The sequence below is a fragment of the Lissotriton vulgaris genome, chromosome 10 (assembly GCF_964263255.1).
Source record: "Lissotriton vulgaris chromosome 10, aLisVul1.2, whole genome shotgun sequence".
NCBI classification, from domain to species: domain Eukaryota; kingdom Metazoa; phylum Chordata; class Amphibia; order Caudata; family Salamandridae; genus Lissotriton; species Lissotriton vulgaris.
The window spans coordinates 155337117-155357387 of NC_141698.1; the positions used below are offsets into that span (position 1 = coordinate 155337117).

General features: G+C 43.0%; 1 protein-coding gene across 2 annotated transcripts in view; it reads right to left on the reverse strand.

Moving 5' to 3' along the window:
- LOC147684868 (radial spoke head 10 homolog B2-like) overlaps positions 1–20271 on the reverse strand; it is a 443845-nt gene that overhangs the window by 20383 nt on the left and 403191 nt on the right. For both annotated transcript variants that reach the window (XM_086940738.1, XM_086940739.1), the window contains one exon: positions 778–958. In XM_086940738.1, the coding sequence (XP_086796864.1) occupies positions 778–958 (181 nt within the window). The remainder of the gene's footprint in view (positions 1–777; positions 959–20271) is intronic.

The window sequence follows — 20271 nt, forward strand, 5'->3', positions numbered from 1 at the left end:
GGCGAGGCTCTGGTATGCCAGGCACCCTAACCCATAATGGGACTGTCCTCAGTTACATTCATATTGGGTAGAAATACTACTTGACATAGATACGCATTTCGACACCGAATTACCCTGATTCACAACATATATCATTCTGGGATTACCGAATCCCCTCACATCCCCTTGTAAATCGCACAGGAGCCGTCAAATCGTTCTCGCATTAGGGGCAGCGCTCCAGAACATTCTCTCACACTGGGGATCTAATCGCCTACCTAGTTACACTGGCTGGTTGCACCGCATGTGGTACACCTTAGGCATGGACCGCATCTCCCTCTCACAGGCTGGGAAGAGTGACTCATTCTCAGAACATTGGGGACCTTTTCTCTCGCTGCTGTCTTCTGAGTTCAACAAAGTTACGTGCCCCAAATACCTGAGGCTCTTTCGCCTAGTGTGTGTGTGGACGCAACGACTGGGGGTGGTGGGGGGGAGGTGGCAGTATTTTCTTCTATCTTTTGTGTTGGGGGGAGGTTGATACTGGGGTTGTTATTATTAGCTTCATGGTCGCCTTCGCATAGTGAAGGTTTAAGTCGCATTGTTGGTACTATGCTGTTTGTTTGAGACAAGTGCAAAACTCTATAAAGAAATTCTAAACTTAAAAATACCTTTGATATTGTGAGAAAAGTGTTGTCAGCATATTTCACATATTTCACTTCCTTCACGCCACACAGCTATCGCTCACAGTAGAGGAAAAGCAAACATATCAATGTGTGTAAAACTTCAACAATCGAATCTTACTTTGCTTCTTCCTCATCCTTTATGGCCATCAGCCGTGCAAGCTCGACCAAACGAGCATTATTCTTCGGTATTTCTTCTTTCAAAATTTCTGCTTGATCGTGGGCAGGAAACAACGTTTTCACGAAAAATACGTATATTTGACTTAGCCAAAAAGCAAATTTGACTTCTGGGCTAACTGGTTCTGTAATGCAATAAAACCACAATTATAAGAACAAGAATTTAAGAAATCTTTAATACATTCCAGTAACAATATAACACTTTTTATTTGGCACATTGGTTCAATCTACTAAACCTAAGCCCTTATCATACTTAAAAAGCAAACACTATTAGCATGTATTTGTCGATGTACAGACAGTTTAGTCAGATCAAAAATACATTAAAAATCGAAGTCATAAACTTGGTCAAGTTTTTAAAGATTTGATATCATTTCACACATCAGGTCCTCAATGAAGGAGAACCAACATTCAAAGTCCCACGATAAAATGTGAAAATGAAGAGAATAAAAAGTTATTCATCTCAAATTCTTTGTTCTTGTTCTTCGTGTTGTAATTGATTTCCTTCATTTTGAACATTCAGCTCTGTCAATGATGACAGTGGATTACACATTTTCCTACTGACACCATATCTCTTTAGCATGATAGTACACCTTAAAAGGCATACCAATCTCAATGTTTTTCCTTTCCTGTAGATTCCCAGGTATTTTCAATCACATAAAACAATAGGCTGATGTAACCAAGCAACCGTAAATAGGATGGCTGTGCCTGGTAAATGTCATTTGAACACAAAAGCTAAAAGATTACCCTTATCCCAATAACTTGTATATTTCAGGCAGAGCAGAGTTGGACATGTCAAAGTAGAGGCAACATATTTATTTGGAACACTGGTATGCACAAAATATCCTAAAGAATATAAGGCGCTGGGGTATGTACACAAGCAGGTTAGAATAAGAACATTGACGCACAATATATCTTGTTAACAGCTACAAAATCTAGATTGTGTGGTATTCAGTCTTCCCTTTATCCACTCTGAGATGCTATTATACATAGCAACTATAGCTTAACTTTAAATAGACACTCCCATATTCCCATTACAGAGAACTAAGCCACAAACGTAATACCTAACTCTCTCCTGTCATCTTCCTGACTGGTACCCAGCTAGGCATTGCTTCCCATATATACGAGTGTATTACTTTACCTCAGTTATTCACTCCTACCATCATCAGCCAGGAATAAAATACCAGGAAGTCATGTTGTCTTTAGTCTTAAATCCCTCGTTCTCTGTGAACTATTTCCATAAACTGCATACTCATCCTTTGCATTGCTAACCTGCACCAAACCTGTCAACGACACCGCAAGAGTCTATCTGATCACAATTCAAAAGTGACAACACTTTTTTCATTTCCTCATTTAACAACAAGTGGCTATCACCCCCCCCCCGCCCCCCCCAAATGAGTTGCATAAACCTCAATAAAGGTATGACAGAAACTGAAAAACTCCTAAACTCATGGATGAGCTTGCCACATACGATGTTAGGGAGAGTAAACATTATAAAGTGACAACAATGGCAAACTGCTTTTCTATCTAACTTGGAGGAATAGCATCATTCATTGTCTGCTTATGGTTAAATTATCAATGGATCCTTTCACTAAGGCTCCTGAATTTCCAAAACACTGGGGGCCAGGTGTAGGTAATCTCAATCTACCTATTCTTAAATACCGAATTTTACTGATTCGGTATTTAAGAATAGGTAAATGGGATGTAGATAATTTTTCGGTAAAAATTACCGAATCGGTAAGATTCGGTAATTAAGTAATCGGTATTTACCGTACTGATTCTTAATTACCGAATCTTACCGATTCGGTAATTAAGAATCGGTATTTACCGATTTGGTATTTACCGAATCGGTAAATACTGATTCAGTAATTCCCATTCATTCCTATGGGCCGGGAGGCCCATAGGAATGAATGGGAATTACCGATCCGGTAAATACCGATTCTTAATTACCGAATCTTACCAATTCGGTAATACCGATTCGGTAAATTAGCGAATACTGAAATATGGACTCCTACATCTGAAAAGCCTAATACCGGTCGGTAACGGCCGAAATTCAGTAATTTCGGCCGTTACCGACCAGTATTAGGCCTCCTTCATCTGGCCCTGGATCTCTAACACCAATAAATACTATATCGATCTCTCTTCTCAGTCTGGCGTTAAGTGAAGTAGGAAAGGTACTGTTCCCTAGGCTGAATCTGGCTCATTCCCAACAAATTCCTTATCCAAGAAAACTTAGTAGATTTTCAAAACAGGTAAAGGTTCACCCTTCTTCGTATTCAACTCCCCCAGTGACTCATGAAAAACGGCGCACCGACCTTCTTTATGGATAAGTATAAGCAAACATCTTTAAAAAACTCTTTCAATCACCCAGAATACACAGTTGAAACCTTCAGATTACTCCGACTGCGAACTGTCATAATGCACTGAAAAATATATAGTTAATAACTCTGCCCGCTAGGTTAAATGGATTGTATAGTGGGCAATGTGCATCCAGTCCACTATCATCCTCAAAACCCTGGCAGTCTGCCCAACTGACATTAACAACCGATGCCCTCCATGTTAGTAAAACTGAGCTCTACCAATAGAGAATATCTGCCCACACTGTTCAGTAGGTCTAATTCCTTGTTTTGGTGTTCCACTTTGTCTCTGCCTCAGTCGCTGTTTTTGGATATTCAATCTTCTTTCCAGGCTGCAGTGACTATTAGCAGGGAAGGTCATTACTTTCAAAGCACTTTATAGAGTAGATAGAGCTGCTCATCAATCAGACACCCTCCATCTTAGGTCTACATTTGCCCCATATGACCCTCTGATCCCCACAACCTATAATTACATACTAATTCAAATTTCCTGCCATGTATATTTAGAGCTATCTCGATATGTGCTGCCACACTTTGGCACAGACATCCACTTCCCATTCATTCCACTCAAAACCACCTTCAATTTAATGAATTAATCCCACAGCACTAACATATGTATGTGGTAACAGGACACTTAAACAAGCATTTGCAATGCAATAGGTCTGGCATTAGGAAAGTTTGAGCTATTGGTATTGGAAATGACAACTTTTTTATTTATGTGTTGGTTTTGAAAATAGCGAAATTAATAGCTTTGTCATTTACAATGCAAATAGTTATAACTTTCGCAAATGTGACACCTATAGCATTTGTAATGCAATATGTGTTGTATTTACGTGACTTAGATGTATTGCTATTACAAATAACAATGGCTTTTAATTTTTTTTTATTAATTAACACATAAACAAAAGTTATTGTAATTTATAACGACAATAGCTTAAACATTTGTAAATAACTTTTGTGAAGATTATGTTCAGTGTATTTTATTGTGACGAAAATCCAAGAACAGAAGTGAAATATTAACATCTTTTTGTGACATTTATAATAAAGCTTGAAACATTGAGAGAACAGATTTGAACCAGTTGTTGAATGGTTGCACAGATTGATGCTGTGGTGGCACTGAGTGATGTTGTGGTTGCGACGAGTGATGCTGTGGCGTTCACTGATGCTGTGGTAGAGCATAGTGATGTAGTGGTGCCCCTGAGTGATGCTGTGGTGATGCGATAGATAGAGTGAGTGCAATAGATAGATAGAGTGAGTGCGATGGATAGATAGAATGAGTGCGATAGATAGATAGATGGAGGGCAATAGATAGATAGAGGGAGGGTGATAGATAGATAGAGGGAGGGCGATAGATACATAGAGTGAGGGCGATAGATAGGCATAGAGTGAGGGCGAGAGATAGATAGATAGATAGATAGATAGATAGATAGATAGATAGAGATAGAGTGTGATAGACAGATAGATAGAGTGCGGGCGATAGATAGATAGATAGATAGATAGATAGATAGATAGACAGACTGAGGGTGATAGAGTGAGGGAGATAGATAGATAGATAGATAGATAGATAGATAGATAGATAGATAGATAGATAGATAGCGATAGATAGAGTGAGGGCAATAGATAGAGTGAGTGTGATAGATTGAGTGAGGCGATAGATAGAGTGAGGCGATAGATAGAGTGAGGGCGATAGATAGAGGGAGCGCAATAGATAGATAGAGTGAGGGCGATAGATAGATAGAGTGAGGGGGATAGATAGATAGAGTGAGGGGGATATATAGATAGAGTGAGGGCGATAGATATATAGAGAGAGTGAGGGCGATAGATATATAGAGAGAGTGAGGGCGATAGAGTGAGGGCGATAGATAGATAGATTGATAGAGTGAGGGGAGATAGAGTGAGGGCGATAGATAGATAGATTGATAGAGTGAGGGGTGATAGAGTGAGGGCGATAGATTGATAGAGTGAGGGCGATAGATTGATAGAGTGAGGGCCATAGATTGATAGAGTGAGGGCCATAGATTGATAGAGTGAGGGCCATAGATTGATAGAGTGAGGGCCATAGATTGATAGAGTGAGGGCCATAGATTGATAGAGTGAGGGCCATAGATTGATATAGTGAGGGCCATAGATTGATATAGTGAGGGCCATAGATTGATAGAGTGAGGGCCATAGATTGATAGAGTGAGGGCCATAGATTGATAGAGTGAGGGCCATAGATAGATAGAGTGAGGGCCATAGATAGATAGATAGAGTGAGGGCGATAGATAGAGTGAGGGCCATAGAGAGAGTGGGGGAGATAGATAGATAGATAGATAGATAGATAGATAGATAGATAGATAGATAGATAGATAGATAGATAGAGCGAGGGCGATAGATAGACAAAGCGAGGGCGATAGATAGATAGGTAGATAGGTAGATAGATAGATAGATAGATAGGTAGATAGATAGATAGATAGATAGATAGATAGATAGATAGATAGATAGATAGATAGTGAGGGAGATAGATAGATAGATAGTGAGGGCGATAGATGGATAGAGTGAGGGCGATAGATGGATAGAGTGAGGGCGATAGATGGATAGATAGATAGATAGATAGATAGATAGATAGATAGATAGATAGATGATAGATAGACTGAGGGCGATAGATAGAGAGAAAGATAGATTTAGATAGATAGATAGATAGATAGATAGATAGATAGATAGATAGATAGATAGATGTGTGTGTGTGGGATTGTGTGTGGGGGGTTGTGTGTGCTGTGTTTGGGGTTGTGTGTCGTTGTGTGTTGTCTTCGGGGGTTATGTGTGTGGTTGAGTCTGGTTGTGCGTGTGGTTGTGTGTGTATGGGGTTGTGTGTGGGGTTGTGTGTGTAGGATTGTATGTGTTTGTGGGGTTGTGTGTCTGTGGGCTTGTGTGTGTGTGGGGGGTTGTGTGTGTGGGGGGTTGTGTGTGTGGGGGGTTGTGTGTGGGGGGATGTGTGTGGGGGGTTGTGTGTGTGTGGGTTGTGTGTGCGGTATAGATAGATAGATAGATAGATAGAGTGAGGGAGATAGATAGAGTGAGGGAGATAGATAGCTAGATAGATAGATAGATAGATAGATAGATAGATAGATAGATAGATAGATAGATAGATAGATAGACCGACAGACAGACAGACAGACAGACAGACAGACAGACAGACAGACAGACAGACAGACAGACAGATAGATAGATAGATAGATAGATAGATAGATAGATAGATAGATAGATAGATAGAGTGAGGGCGATAGATGGATAAATAGATAGATAGATAGATGATAGATAGACTGAGGGCGATAGATAGAGAGAAAGATAGATTTAGATAGATAGATAGATAGATAGATAGATAGATGTGTGTGTGTGTGGTTGTGTGTGTGGTTGTGGTTGTGTGTGTGGGGGGTTGTGTGTGTCGTTGTGTGTGTGCTTGTGGTTGTGTGTGTATGGGGTTGTGTGTGTAGGATTGTATGTGTGTGTGTCTGTGGGGTTGTGTGTGTGGGGTTGTGTGTGGGAGGTTGTGTGTGTGTGGGGTTGTGTGTGTGGGGTTGTGTGTGGGGGGTTGTGTGTGGGGGGATGTATGTGTGTGTGGGATAGATAGATAGATAGATAGATAGATAGATAGATAGATAGATAGATAGATAGATAGAGTGAGGGAGATAGATAGAGTGAGGGAGATAGATAGAGTGAGATAGATAGATAGATAGATAGATAGATAGATAGATAGATAGATAGATAGAGTGAGGGAGATAGAGTGAGGGAGATAGATAGATAGATAGAGTGAGGGCGATAGATAGAGTGAGTGTGATAGATAGAGTGAGGGCGATAGACAGAGTGAGGGCTATAGATAGATAGAGTGAGGGTGATAGAGGGCGATAGATAGATAGAGTGAGGGCAATAGATAGATAGATAGATAGAGACACACACTGAGAGAGATAGATAGATAGATAGATAGATAGATAGATAGATAGATAGATAGATAGATAGACTGAGGGCGATAGATAGAGAGAAAGATAGATTTAGTTCGATAGATAGATAGATAGATAGATAGATAGATAGATAGATAGATAGATAGATAGATGGATAAGTGTGTAGTTGTGTGTGTCTGTGGGGTTGTGTGTGTAGGATTGTATATATGGGGTTGTGTGTGTGGGGTTGTGTGTGGGAGGTTGTGTTTGTGTGGGGTTGTGTGTGGGGGGTTGTGTGTGGGGGGTTGTGTGTGGGGGGATGTATGTGTGTGGGTTGTGTGTGTGGTATAGATAGATAGAGTGAGGGAGATAGATAAAGTGAGGGAGATAGATAGATAGATAGATAGATAGATAGATAGATAGATAGATAGATAGATAGATAGATAGCGATAGATAGAGTGAGGGCGATAGATAGAGTGAGTGTGATAGATAGAGTGAGGGCGAAAGATAGAGGGCGATAGAAAGATAGAGGGAGGGCAATAGATAGATAGTGAGGGCGATAGATAGATAGATAGATAGATAGATAGATAGATAGATAGATAGAGAGAAAGATAGATTTAGTTTGATAGATAGATAGATAGATAGATAGATAGATAGATAGATAGATAGATAGATAGTTGTGTGTGTGGTTGTGTTTATGGTTGTGTGCGTGGGGTTGTGTGTGTGAGGTTGTGTGCGTGGGGTTGTGTGTGTGGTTGTGTGTGCTGTGTTTGGGGTTGTGTGTGGTAGTGTGTTGTCTTCGGGGTTATGTGTGTGGTTGAGTCTGGTTGTGCGTGTGGTTGTGTGTTGTTGTGTGTGTATGGGGTTGTGTGTGGGGTTGTGTGTGTAGGATTGTATGTGTGTGTGAGGTTGTGTGTCTGTGGGGTTGTGTGTCTGTGGGGTTGTGTGTGTGGGGGGTTGTGTGTGTGGGGGGTTGTGTGTGGGGGGTTGTGTGTGTGTGGGTTGTGTGTGCGGTGTAGATAGATAGATAGATAGAGTGAGGGAGATAGATAGAGTGAGGGAGATAGATAGATAGGTAGACAGACAGACAGACAGACAGACAGACAGACAGACAGACAGACAGATAGATAGATAGATAGATAGATAGATAGATAGATAGAGTGAGGGCGATAGATAGATAGATAGATAGATAGATAGATAGATAGATAGATAGATAGAGTGAGGGCGATAGATAGATAGATAGATCGATAGATAGAAGATAGATAGAGTGAGGGCCATAGATAGAGTGAGGCCGATAGATAGAGAGAAAGATAGATTTAGTGCGATAGATAGATAGATAGATAGATTTTGTGCGATAGATAGATAGATAGATAGATAGATAGATAGATAGATAGATAGATAGATAGATAGCGATAGATAGAGTGAGGGCCATAGATAGAGTGAGGCCGATAGATAGAGATAAAGATAGATTTAGTGCGATAGATAGATAGATAGATAGATTTTGTGCGATAGATAGATAGATAGATAGATAGATAGATAGATAGATAGATAGATAGATAGATAGATAGTTGTGTGTGTGGTTGTGTGTGTGGGGTTGTGTCTGTGGGGTTGTGTGTGTGGTTGTCTGTGTTTTGTTTGGGATTGTGTGTGTGGTTGTGTCTTTTGTTTGGGGCTGTGTATATGGTGAGTGTGGTTGTGTGTGTGTGGTTGTGTGTTGTGTGTTGTGTTTGGGGTTGTCTGTAGGATTGTATGTGTGTGTGGGTTTGTGTGTCTGTGGGGTTATGTGTGGGGGGGTTGTGTGTGGGAGGTTGTGTGTGGGGGGATTGTGTGTGGGGTTGGTTGTGTGTGGGGTTGTGTGTGTTGTGTTTGGGGTTGTGTGTGCGGTTGTGTGTTGTGTTTGGGATTGTGTGTGTGGCGAGTGTGGTTGTGTGTGTGGTTGTGTGTGTGTGGGGTTGTGTGTGTAGGATTGTATGTGTGTGGGGTTGTGTGTCTGTGGGGTTGTGTCTGTGGGGTTGTGTCTGTGGGGTTGTGTGTGTGTGGGGTTGTGTGTGGAAGGTTGTGTGTGTGTGTGTGTGTGGGGGGTTGTGTGGGGGGTTGTGTGTGGGGGTGTGGGGGGTGTCTGAGTGTGTGGGGGGGTTGTGTGTGTGTGGGGTTGTGTGTGTGGGGTTGTGTGTGTGGGGTTGTGTGTGGGGTTGTGTGTGTGGGGGGGTTGTGTGGGGGGGGTTGTGTTTGGGGGGGTTGTGTGTGTGTGTGGGGTTGTGTGTGTGGGGTTGTGTGTGTGGGTGTGTGTGTGGTTGTGTGTGTGGGAGGTTGTGTGTGTGGGGCGTTTTGTGTGTGTGGCGGGTTGTGTGTGTGTGGCGCGGTTGTGTGTGTGGGGGGTTGATGTTCAATGCTGCATACAATCATTGGGAGATGTGGTGGTGAGGTGTCTCTAGCATGGGACCCTCACCTCCGCAAATCATGATTGTAGACTGCCTGGATGGCTATAGGTGAAGCCTTAGTGTATAATTTATCACCGCTGTGAGTAACTGTGACCGCTCCCATTCACCATCTGGGCGGTTTGGGCACCCCGACGAATGCAGGCAGCTGGGGACGAACCTTTGGTGTTGGCACTGGGACATTTATTTGAGACACTTAAAGGCTACTATGCAGGATTGCACTATCTCGGATCACTCTTTGGTGCTGGCTCCTGAGGCTACACTACCGGCCCTCTTTGAAAACTAGGGAGAGGTTTACCACCTTCTGTTACCTAGCTGATACAGCCTAATCCTCTCCTTCATCGAGGCGTAGCACTACCCCATGCCAAGCGAGGCACAGTGACCCCAAACTTCACCAGCTTTTATTTGATGCGGCCAGGACGCCTCGACAAGAGGAGAATGATGGCCATCAACGTGGAGACCCACCAAGGCAGCTGAGTTGGAACCCCTACCTCCTGATGGCACCTAGGCCATTCTGGCAGAAATGTGAGCCCGTTTTAGAGCCATTGATGCACAATTTGATACATTGGCTGCCCGACTGGATGACGTGCGCAGCCGCATAGTCCAACATGAGACTCGCATCGAGGCTGCTGAACAGAGCCTATCTGAGATGGAAGATGTTCAACCTCGCAGTGGCCAAGAGACTCCTATCGTTGTGACTCCTCAAAACGGAGGATTTGGAGGCGTGATTGTGCCGGAATAATATTTATAATGGCGAAATCTACCAACACGGGCACCATGAGTGCATATGTGGAGCGACTCCTAGAAGATTTGTTTGGCAGAGACACCTTCTCATCAACGTTTGCAGTGGAGCGTCCCCATTGATCGCTTGCCTCTAGATTGGATCCTGGTCGCCCTCCACGTTTGATCATTGCCTGGCTTCTCAACTACTATGATTGAGATGTTGCTCTTTGCCTGGCCCGAGATAAGGGAACTATTCAACTCCAGGGCATGATACTTGCCTTCTTCCTTGATTTCACTTCCATGGTGCAGGAGGCTTGCCGCAAATTCCTGGACATAAAGCTAACATTTCAAAAGGCAAACATCCAATATTCGATGCTTTACCCGGCACGGTTACGCATTCACCTAAACGGCAAATCCCAAATTTTTGATTCACCTACTGAGAAAAGCAACTTTTGGAGACAGCATTGACTTGGCTGTTTCACCTGCTGGCAACAGAGCGGCAGTCTCCCCACATTCACTTCCCACAGCCCCATGAACGCTAAACTACCATGTAACCATCTTTGTATTTAGTTTTTTTTCCTCTCTCACTGAACTGGCTACCACTTTTCATGTTAATAGATCACTGATTGACACAGTACCCTCATGTTGTATAATGTTGGGCTCTTCACCGTATTCTTTTAATACCTCGATACACTTGGCTTTACATGTTTTCATCAAACTCATTAGTGTTTCCTGGCGGTCTCCTTCGAGTGCTGCCTCCTCCAAAGGAGATCTCCTGCTTTTGAATGGGAAAATCACTGGATAGCGGTTGGTTTGCTATCCGATCTTGGTGGGAGGTATTGAGTGGTTACGTGTTTCATGTTTGATGATTATTGTACACAGGGCATTGATTACACAACAGTCTCACTTAGGGCCCTTGTGTACATTGCTACACATTCACACATACATCCATGGTCTAGATGACATCACCAGCTAAGAGTCCTGGGGCAGTAGAGTTAAAATGTATGCCATGAACTGTGAGAGGACTGTCCAACCCTCGGAAAGGATGACAGGTGTGTTCTTACCTTGCCTGGCGCGCTGTCCAAGTGGCATTTTTACAAGAGACTCACTGCCTTGAACTGAACTAATCGGTTTGCATCCAATTGGGGAGGCAATTGTTTCTTCGCAAATTATAGTACTTACTCTAGAGTGGTGTGCATCCTAGAGCACAAAGCAGTACGATTTCAAGTGCATAAAGTAGTTGCTTACCCTGAAGGCCAATACCTACTAGTGACTGGGGACAGAGACCCAACTCCTGGTAAACATTTATGCCCCCAATGTGACACATCCGAATTTTGCCCAGTATATCTACATACATTTCCCAACTTTACATTGAAACTATTTTAATGAGTGGGAATTTCAATCTTATATTTAACCCAACTTTAGACACAATGGGCTGAAAACCAAACCCCACTCTGTGCAGGCACTCACTACTCTTTTACAATCCTTTCTCCTCGCAGATGTGTGGCATACCCAAGATTCCTTTGGTAAAGGATTCTCTTTCTATTCATCCCCACATAGGACTTGGTCACATATAGATCATTGGTATCTTTCCCCTAAACTTTAATTGAATGTCCACTCTATTGAGCATCTTCCCCGCACTCTTTCGGCCCACACGCAGGTGCTTCTGACCCTCTCTCTATTACCAATGCCACTCATGCGGGTGCAACCACTCACAAGGAAGGGGGCCCTGAAACAAATAACAGGTAGAGAAAACAGGGGAAAACAGAAATACAATCATAACAATAATTCTCTACCTGTGTACAAAGTCATATAATGTTAATAGTCTCTGATACGATTCCACATGCTTGAGATACTGTCCTTCCAAAATATGATACACAAAGCCTTACGTACCAAGCATATCAAAATGTATTTATTCATTGTATTTTTACAGTTTATATAAAAACATAGCAAGAGTTATATCCCAATAATGCAAGCACATCCTACATCGCACACACACATTCATTCAAACAAATAGAAACATACCCATACATACCCGTACGTCCTGCAAACATCCATGTTCAATGTTTAACAAAAATAAATATATAAATATACATATGCAAAAAAGAAGGAGAGAACTCTGGGTAGTTCTCAAGTTTAGGTGGAAAGCAGCTCCTGTTAGAGCACTCTCAACACCAGCGACACCCTAGATCTGCTCACCTCAAATGTCTGTTTTTCTATCAAAGTAAATGGCAAAAGACTTTGTCCTTTTCTATCTCGGCGTGGATAGCACTGTGCTAATCCTATGCTTAAAACAGACATTTGAGGTGAGCAGATGTTTTTTGCATAATTTATGCGTCACTCTATTCCTGAAAGGGTTTTGTTTTGATATATATAGCGGCGGCTGGCTTGCTGGAGGAAATAAAGCACCTTGATTAAGCACATAAAAATGGGTTTGTTCTTTCGTCATTGGAGATTGGGCTGGGGCTGCTGCCTCAGGTCGTGTGGCGAACTTACCTGTATATATATATATATATATACACACACACACACCCACCCACGCGCACACACACACACACACACACACACACACACACAAGGACAGAGCCACAAACACACACACAGGCACACACAGACAGAGCCACACATACACAGGCACACACAGACAGAGCCACACACACACACACAGGCAGAACCTCACACACACTAACACACACACACCCAGACAGAGCCACACACACACACACGCAGACAGAGCCACATGCACACACAGACAGAGCTACACACACACACAGAGCCACACACACACACAGACAGAACCACACACACACACAGACAGAACCACACACACACACACACACAGACAGAGCCACACCCAGACAGAGCCACACACACACACACAGAGTCACACACACACAGTGCCACACACACACAGCCACACACAGACAGAGCCACACACACACAGACAGAGCCACACACACACACACACATTCACACACAGCCACACACACACACACACAGAGCCACACACACACACACACACACACACACACACACAGACAGACAGAGCCACACACACACAGACAGAGCCGCACACACACACAGAGAGAGCCACAGACACACACACACACACAGCCACACACACACACAGACAGAGCCAAACACACAGAGACAGAGCCACACACACACAGGCAGAGCCACACACACACACACACACACAGAGCCACACACACAGACAGAGCCACACACCCAGACAGAGCCACACACACACACAGACAGAGCCACAAACACACACACACACACACACACAAAGAGCCACACACACACACAGACAGACAGAGCCACACACACACACAAACACAGACCGAGCCACACACAGAGCCACACACACAGAGTCACACACAGACAGAGCCACACACACACAGACAGAGCCACACACACACACACACACACACAGACAGAGCCGCACACACACACAGACAGAGCCAAAGACACACACACACACATACACACAGAGCCACACACACAGACAGAGCCATACACACACACACACACACACACACACACAGACAGAGCCACACACACACACAGACAGAGCCGCACACACACACAGAGCCAAAGACACACACACACAGAGACAGAGCCACACACACAGAGACAGAGCCACACACACACAGACAGAGCCACACACACAGAGACAGAGCCACACACACACACACAGACAGAGCCACACACACACCCACCCAGACAGAGCCACACACAGACAGAGCCACACACAAACAGACACACACAGACAGAGCCACACACACACACACACACACACACACACACGCACACACACACACACACACACACACACGCACACACACACACACACACACACACACACACACACACACACACAGAATGTGAAGAAGTATATAACTTTGCAGTGTCAATAATAGGTACAATAGATATAATCAAATAATATGTTAAACACATATACAGGTTACCCAGTTGGTGGTACAATTCATGTTTGAAATCACAATTCCTTCTCAAGGTGGAGAAGCATTGCCAAAAAGAGCTCCAGCGCCGATGCGTGTTTCGGTGTTTGACCCCAATGTGGGTCTCACCTTCTTCAGGGCGCACCGATAATGTTCAAACACAAGGAAGAACGTGCCTGGAACAGATGACCGCAAAATTGGCAACAAAGGATCAAATAGACCACAATTACACTGTGGGCTCTGGGCCCAAACCAACTGAAATGATACAGGCAGATTCCCAAATCAGGAAAGAATAATACCAGCGTCCTAGAAAATGGGACCCAGGCTAACAAGTGGAAAATTCTGAATAAACAGTAGGTCCTCGTGGGGGCCACTTACTCCACACAAGTATAGTCCCCAAGATATGCGTAACAGGATGTCCAGAATGGAAAGATACTTAATACACCTGCAGATCGGGTGCAGCGGCAACTCAAAAAATGTCCAGAGACTAGCGAATATTGAGCAAGATGCCAGCAGGATCCCAGACAGCTGAGACTCATGCGGGTGCACCCTGGCACTTCTCGGCAGAGGCTTTGCATGACAGCGTGTTCAGAAGCGAGATCAGAAACGCCATAGTGTAATACTTTCAGCTAAACACTGGCTCGGTGTCCAGTGATGCCATAGTTTGGGAGGCGTTTAAAGTGTGTATCAGGGGACCCTGTATCGCTAGACAGTTTTGTGTGCCTCATTCTATCCACCAGGAACTTGAGACTATTGAGAAAGCATTGAAAGAGCTTGATCCACAGACCTTGATAGACAACCCCCCACCTCTGTTACACCAGAGGGAGAAACTTCTTGCAGAGTTTCAAGAACTCGCTGCTCATGAGGCCAACTATCTTGGTAAATATGCACGGGCACGGATATACGGTGAGGGTGAGAGATTAGGCCGAACGTTAGACAGAATATTACGCCCCCCCCCAATATCAATCTTCATTCATTAGACAACTTTAATTAGAAGACAGTATATCAATTACAAGTAGCGCTGACATTACTGCTACTTTTTTCTCTTACTACTCTCATTTATATTATATAGGCTTTCCTGTTTTCAGTTTCTATTTTTGGTAAATTCTGGTGGGGTTTTTTCCAGTGTTTTCAATATCTTAAAAAACAGTTGTTATCAGTAGTTACACATTTTCGCGCCACTAAAAACAACAGAAAAAGTGTTTTTCCTGTGTTTATGGAACGTTTTGCTTTTATTATTGCTTGCTTTCTGCACTGAAAGAACATGGTATATAGACAGTGTACTTATAGTGTATATGAGGTCCAAATAGATTTTTGCAAATTAATCTTATTGTAGTACACCATACAATACTTCTTCAGTGAGTCTTTGGGTCATGTGCGATTGCTCTTTCCTTCCCATGTAATCTTCTGTGAAAAGCCCCTCTCAGCATTCCCAGCCCCTTGGGCTGAGAACCATCAGCTAAGGGACACAGTTATGATGACTCTTTCTTTGATGCCACATAAAGCACAAAATGATAAATATTTGCGTTTTAGTTCCTGTGCATAAGAAAACGGTGCACCAGAATGGACTAAAAAGTCAATAGCATCCCTCATTAACTCTGAAGATGGTAAAGATGCTTTCAGCATACCATCTGACAAGTGGCAAGGATCTCCTACAGGGAATCACTTCAGCTCGGGTATCAATTTTGACAGGTCATCACACAACTTTTTTATATATGTAGCTGAATCACTGCAAATACAAACAATATCACTCCAATCTTTGTTGAACTTGAAAAGAACCTTTTTTGCAGAGCATTACAAGTGACACTGAGTTCAATGCTTTCCAAAAGTCTGGTGTCATGTTTTCACCACTATCCCAGATGTTTGGTTATATATAGACTTGTCACTATACCTTGCATTGAATGTTTAAAGCCTGAGGCGTTGGCAATTCACCTACTATCAATACTGACCCACTAGAAACAATGGTCTGATGTATTAAGGGTTTTTACCCATTCTCTGTGGGTAAATGTGACAACACATATTAGGAAAGATTTTTATGAAACCAGCCATTTTACCTATCAGTGAAAGACTCAAATGCAGCCAAAATATAAAATAGGAGTTTGATATTTTCTGAGTCTCTACAGTTTATGAAATAATTAAACTAGACCTAAAACATGAAACTAAACCCTGCATCTTTAGACCAAAGGTCACAAAACTGAAAAAAGGAAGAAGAAACAACATTTTAGTGAATCCCTAAAGAACAAAACTCAAGCAGAATAATGTTAGTCAGTCTTCCTTACTGCTAGCTTGTATAACAAAGTTACATTGTATTGCCCCATCAGGAAGAAAAAAATGACTCTTTCACTCTCTTTTTCCTTTCTTTGAATGGCATTTAGTTTGTGGTTGTGCAGGTGTTTTTTCAGTGTTTATATGTTTTCGTGAGGGCTATTTATCTTTCAGTGGGTTTTATCAGTTATTCTAGGTTTAAACCTAAAACCCAGAGCCTATTTATACCCTACCCGTTCTCTCCCCTCTGATGATGTCCTCACCAATTATTTGTTTGAAGTGCCCATGGTCTGGCTTGAAGACGGTCAGCTAGAGTTTTTAGCCTAGCCCATTACTGCGGATTAGGTCTCTCAGGCAGTAGATGACCTCAGCGGTACCCGCGCCCCTGGCACTGAAGGGCTTTCAATATGAACAAAACATATAAGCCATTGCTAATTCCTCATCTGTTGGAGGTTTATGCAGAATCTTTAGAGAACGTATTGCTCCCCCTTGTGAGAGGCCATTATCTCTCTGCTCCTTAAGCCGAGCAAACCCACTTACCGATGTGCCTCTTACAAATCCTTATCTTTGCTAAATCAGGCAGATAAATATTAGCTAAGATCCTTGCGACTCGTATTTCTCTCCTGGGGGACAGAATAATATCCCCTTTTCAAACTTGGTCTGTTCCAAATCGATCCACATCCGTGAATCTTCGCAAAGTATTTGCAATTATTAATCAAAGAAATTACTCCTGAACTTCCTGCTGCAGCGATATTGCTTGACGCTGAAAAAGTGTTTGATTTACTGGAATGGTCCTTCCTCTATGCCACATTTTGCAAATTGGGTATCCCCAAAAGATTCTCTGATTTTATTCGCCAGTGGCTTAGCTCCATGTAAATGGCATACTGACAGATCAGTTTACGCTATCATGGGGAACCAGGCAGGGTTGTCCTTTGTTGCCATTACTGTTTATCATCGCTATGTACCCCCTTGTGCATCATGTACAGGAGCGCCATTTGCGGGGCTTAGATTTCATCAAGGCCCCCTATTGGCTTCACTATGTGCAGATGATGTTCTGCTATTAGTCAGGGACCACAAAACTAACCTCCCTCCACGCGAAATTGTACGGTTTGGGGTGTTCTCCAGTCTTGTTATAAATTAAACAAAATCTAAAATATTTCAGCTACCAGATGCTATGCCCCTTTACTCTCGATTTCCCCTTGCACTGGTGTCACACTCCCCCCTCCCCCCGTACCGGAGCATTTTTTGAACCGCAACCGGGCTGAGGTTTTTTCAGCTAAATTATAGGCCTGAAATTGACCGATGGATCATACTCCCCCTGTTAATCGCTGGAAGAATTGCCATCATTAAAATGGTACTTCCTCACTTTTTATATCTTTTCCTCAACATTCCCATTCACCTAAATAAAAATTGATACGCTGCAGGGCACGCTTACTGGACTAGGGTGGGCTGGTGGGCAGCCACGCATCAATTGGCAGACATTGACAACGCCATATCAGCATGGGGGATTTGGCGTCCCAAACTTTTATTTGTATTATTTAGTAGCGCAGGCACAATTTGGGTACTATTGGTACCATCTGAACGCAAGATTGCAATATCTAAAACCGAATGGTCACAGGCAAGCTTGCATTCTCCCTGTCTGCTATTATACCTCATGGGCTATCTAGATCACCAACAGAAATACAGACACTTCAGATGACATACTAGGCTTGGACTAAACTACGTCACTATCTGAATGCTGACCTACTCTACTCCTCACATATACCGCTTTTGGATAACCCATGGCTATCCCTGACTGTGGAAACATTAACCAAGAGAACCCTAACCCGATGTGGGCTATACACTTTAGGTGACCTATTCCATAACGCCCGTTGTGATCCGTTGCAGATCTTGCAGAGGGCCATGATGTGCCCCATATGGACAGGTTTCTTCTACAAAGGAAGCGCTCCTCTACGACTACCGCAATTCAAGCTTCTGCAGTGGAACCAGCGGATTTTCCCCCGCTTTCACTTGTCATACATCTGCCAGTAGCACCCGCTTGGTCTTCAACTCTATCATTTAGCCCTGACACTCCGGCCGTTGGTAGGGATGGGGGCACACGCGGCATGTTGAAAGGGATCTTTGACACCTGCTGCCAGATAAGACATGGGCCTATTGCTGTGAGCAAATCCTGCTAATCTCTTGCAACCATTGACACAAACTCTTACATCTTAAATATATACATAGAGCATACATTACCCCTAAATTACTGGCAAAGATGGAACCTACTAAACCTCATGGTTGCCCTAGATGTGAGATGGAACATGCGGATTTCTCTCATTTAGCATGGCACTGCACACAAATATTAGGATATTGGGGAGAAGTTTTCCCCATCTTGCTTTGATGACTGACTCTGAGTTAACTCCTTCCCTATTAATGGCTGTGTTAGGCTATGTTAAACCTTTGGATGCTGGTGTTCGTCAATTCTCTGCCATCACCTTGCTCCTTGTCAAGAGACAAGTTTCTTAGCACTGAGGCAGCCCTGCAGTCCCAACTGTTGAGGCCTGGATAACGGATTTAATATATGGTGACACCACTAGCAACACTTATGCTGCACTGCAACCACCCACCTCCAGCCCTAAAAATATCTGGCAGCTACTTCGCTCTTACTTACTACTTCATCCCAAGGAGACAGAGTGAATGTATGTTGGTTCGATTTGATATGCTGGCCTGTATATGCATGTTAATGGAAATTATGTGATGTTTTCTTTTTACTTCTCAAGCTGTGAAGTGCAAGGTGTATACTGTACCATGTGACGATCTTGCTTGGACACGTACTCTTGCCTTGAGCCATGACACTTGACATACTCTCCCCTCTCGATTGTAACCGAATAGTCCCTAGACTGACCATGATCTGATTTGTACTTAGAGGGATGCTAGTACTGAAGCTCTAAAAATGTCATTCTGGATATTCCTGTGTGGTTCTTCTTTATTTTCCCTCACTCTCTTTTGTTAATCCTTACCTGTTATTTCTTGGAAAATGCAATAAATATACATTTTTTCACAATAGCATAATTAATGCTTCTGGACATTACCGTGCCATGTCATTTCCCTCCTGAAAAAGATCTCACTCAGCATTCCTCCCTGAGCACCTCTAAATTGTGTAGCGCAAACAAACTTGCATTATAATCACCCATCCGTTCCAGTCTCTGCAAAGCAGGTTGAGCTTGGACAGGAATGCTCGCCTGCAAAGCCCCCACTTTTGCTTGATGAACAGACTTTCTTTAGAAAGACACCACCCGGTTTAAATGACCTGCTTCACAAAATGCTCTGTTTGCTAACTTCACTTCCAAACGACCTAACTGGTAGATACACTCTCCCTATAATCATCAAGAGCCCCCCCCAGGCCCCCCCCCCCAAATACATACCAACTCAGAATCCCCACTAACAATTCATGAGAGCAAGGAATGAAATATTGTCCATTGCTATTCCAAGATTATGGACTGGCCTTCCACTAGTACCATAGTTATCCAATTCTCCAAAACAAAACTGTTTGCAGACTTTTATAACTAATGTGGCATGGCACACCTCCTTAACAATAATGGCTGTACATCCACACCTACACATCAAGACCTACTCTTATTGACATCACATTACTGAATCTGTACAATTGTCTCCACATATAAAATGCTTCATCACTGGTGTTGAATTAGTCTTTAAAAATATGCACACAAAATGAATGGATACCTTTATAAGGGTTCATTATCAGGTCTTGACTCAGATTTTACAACTCAAAGAGT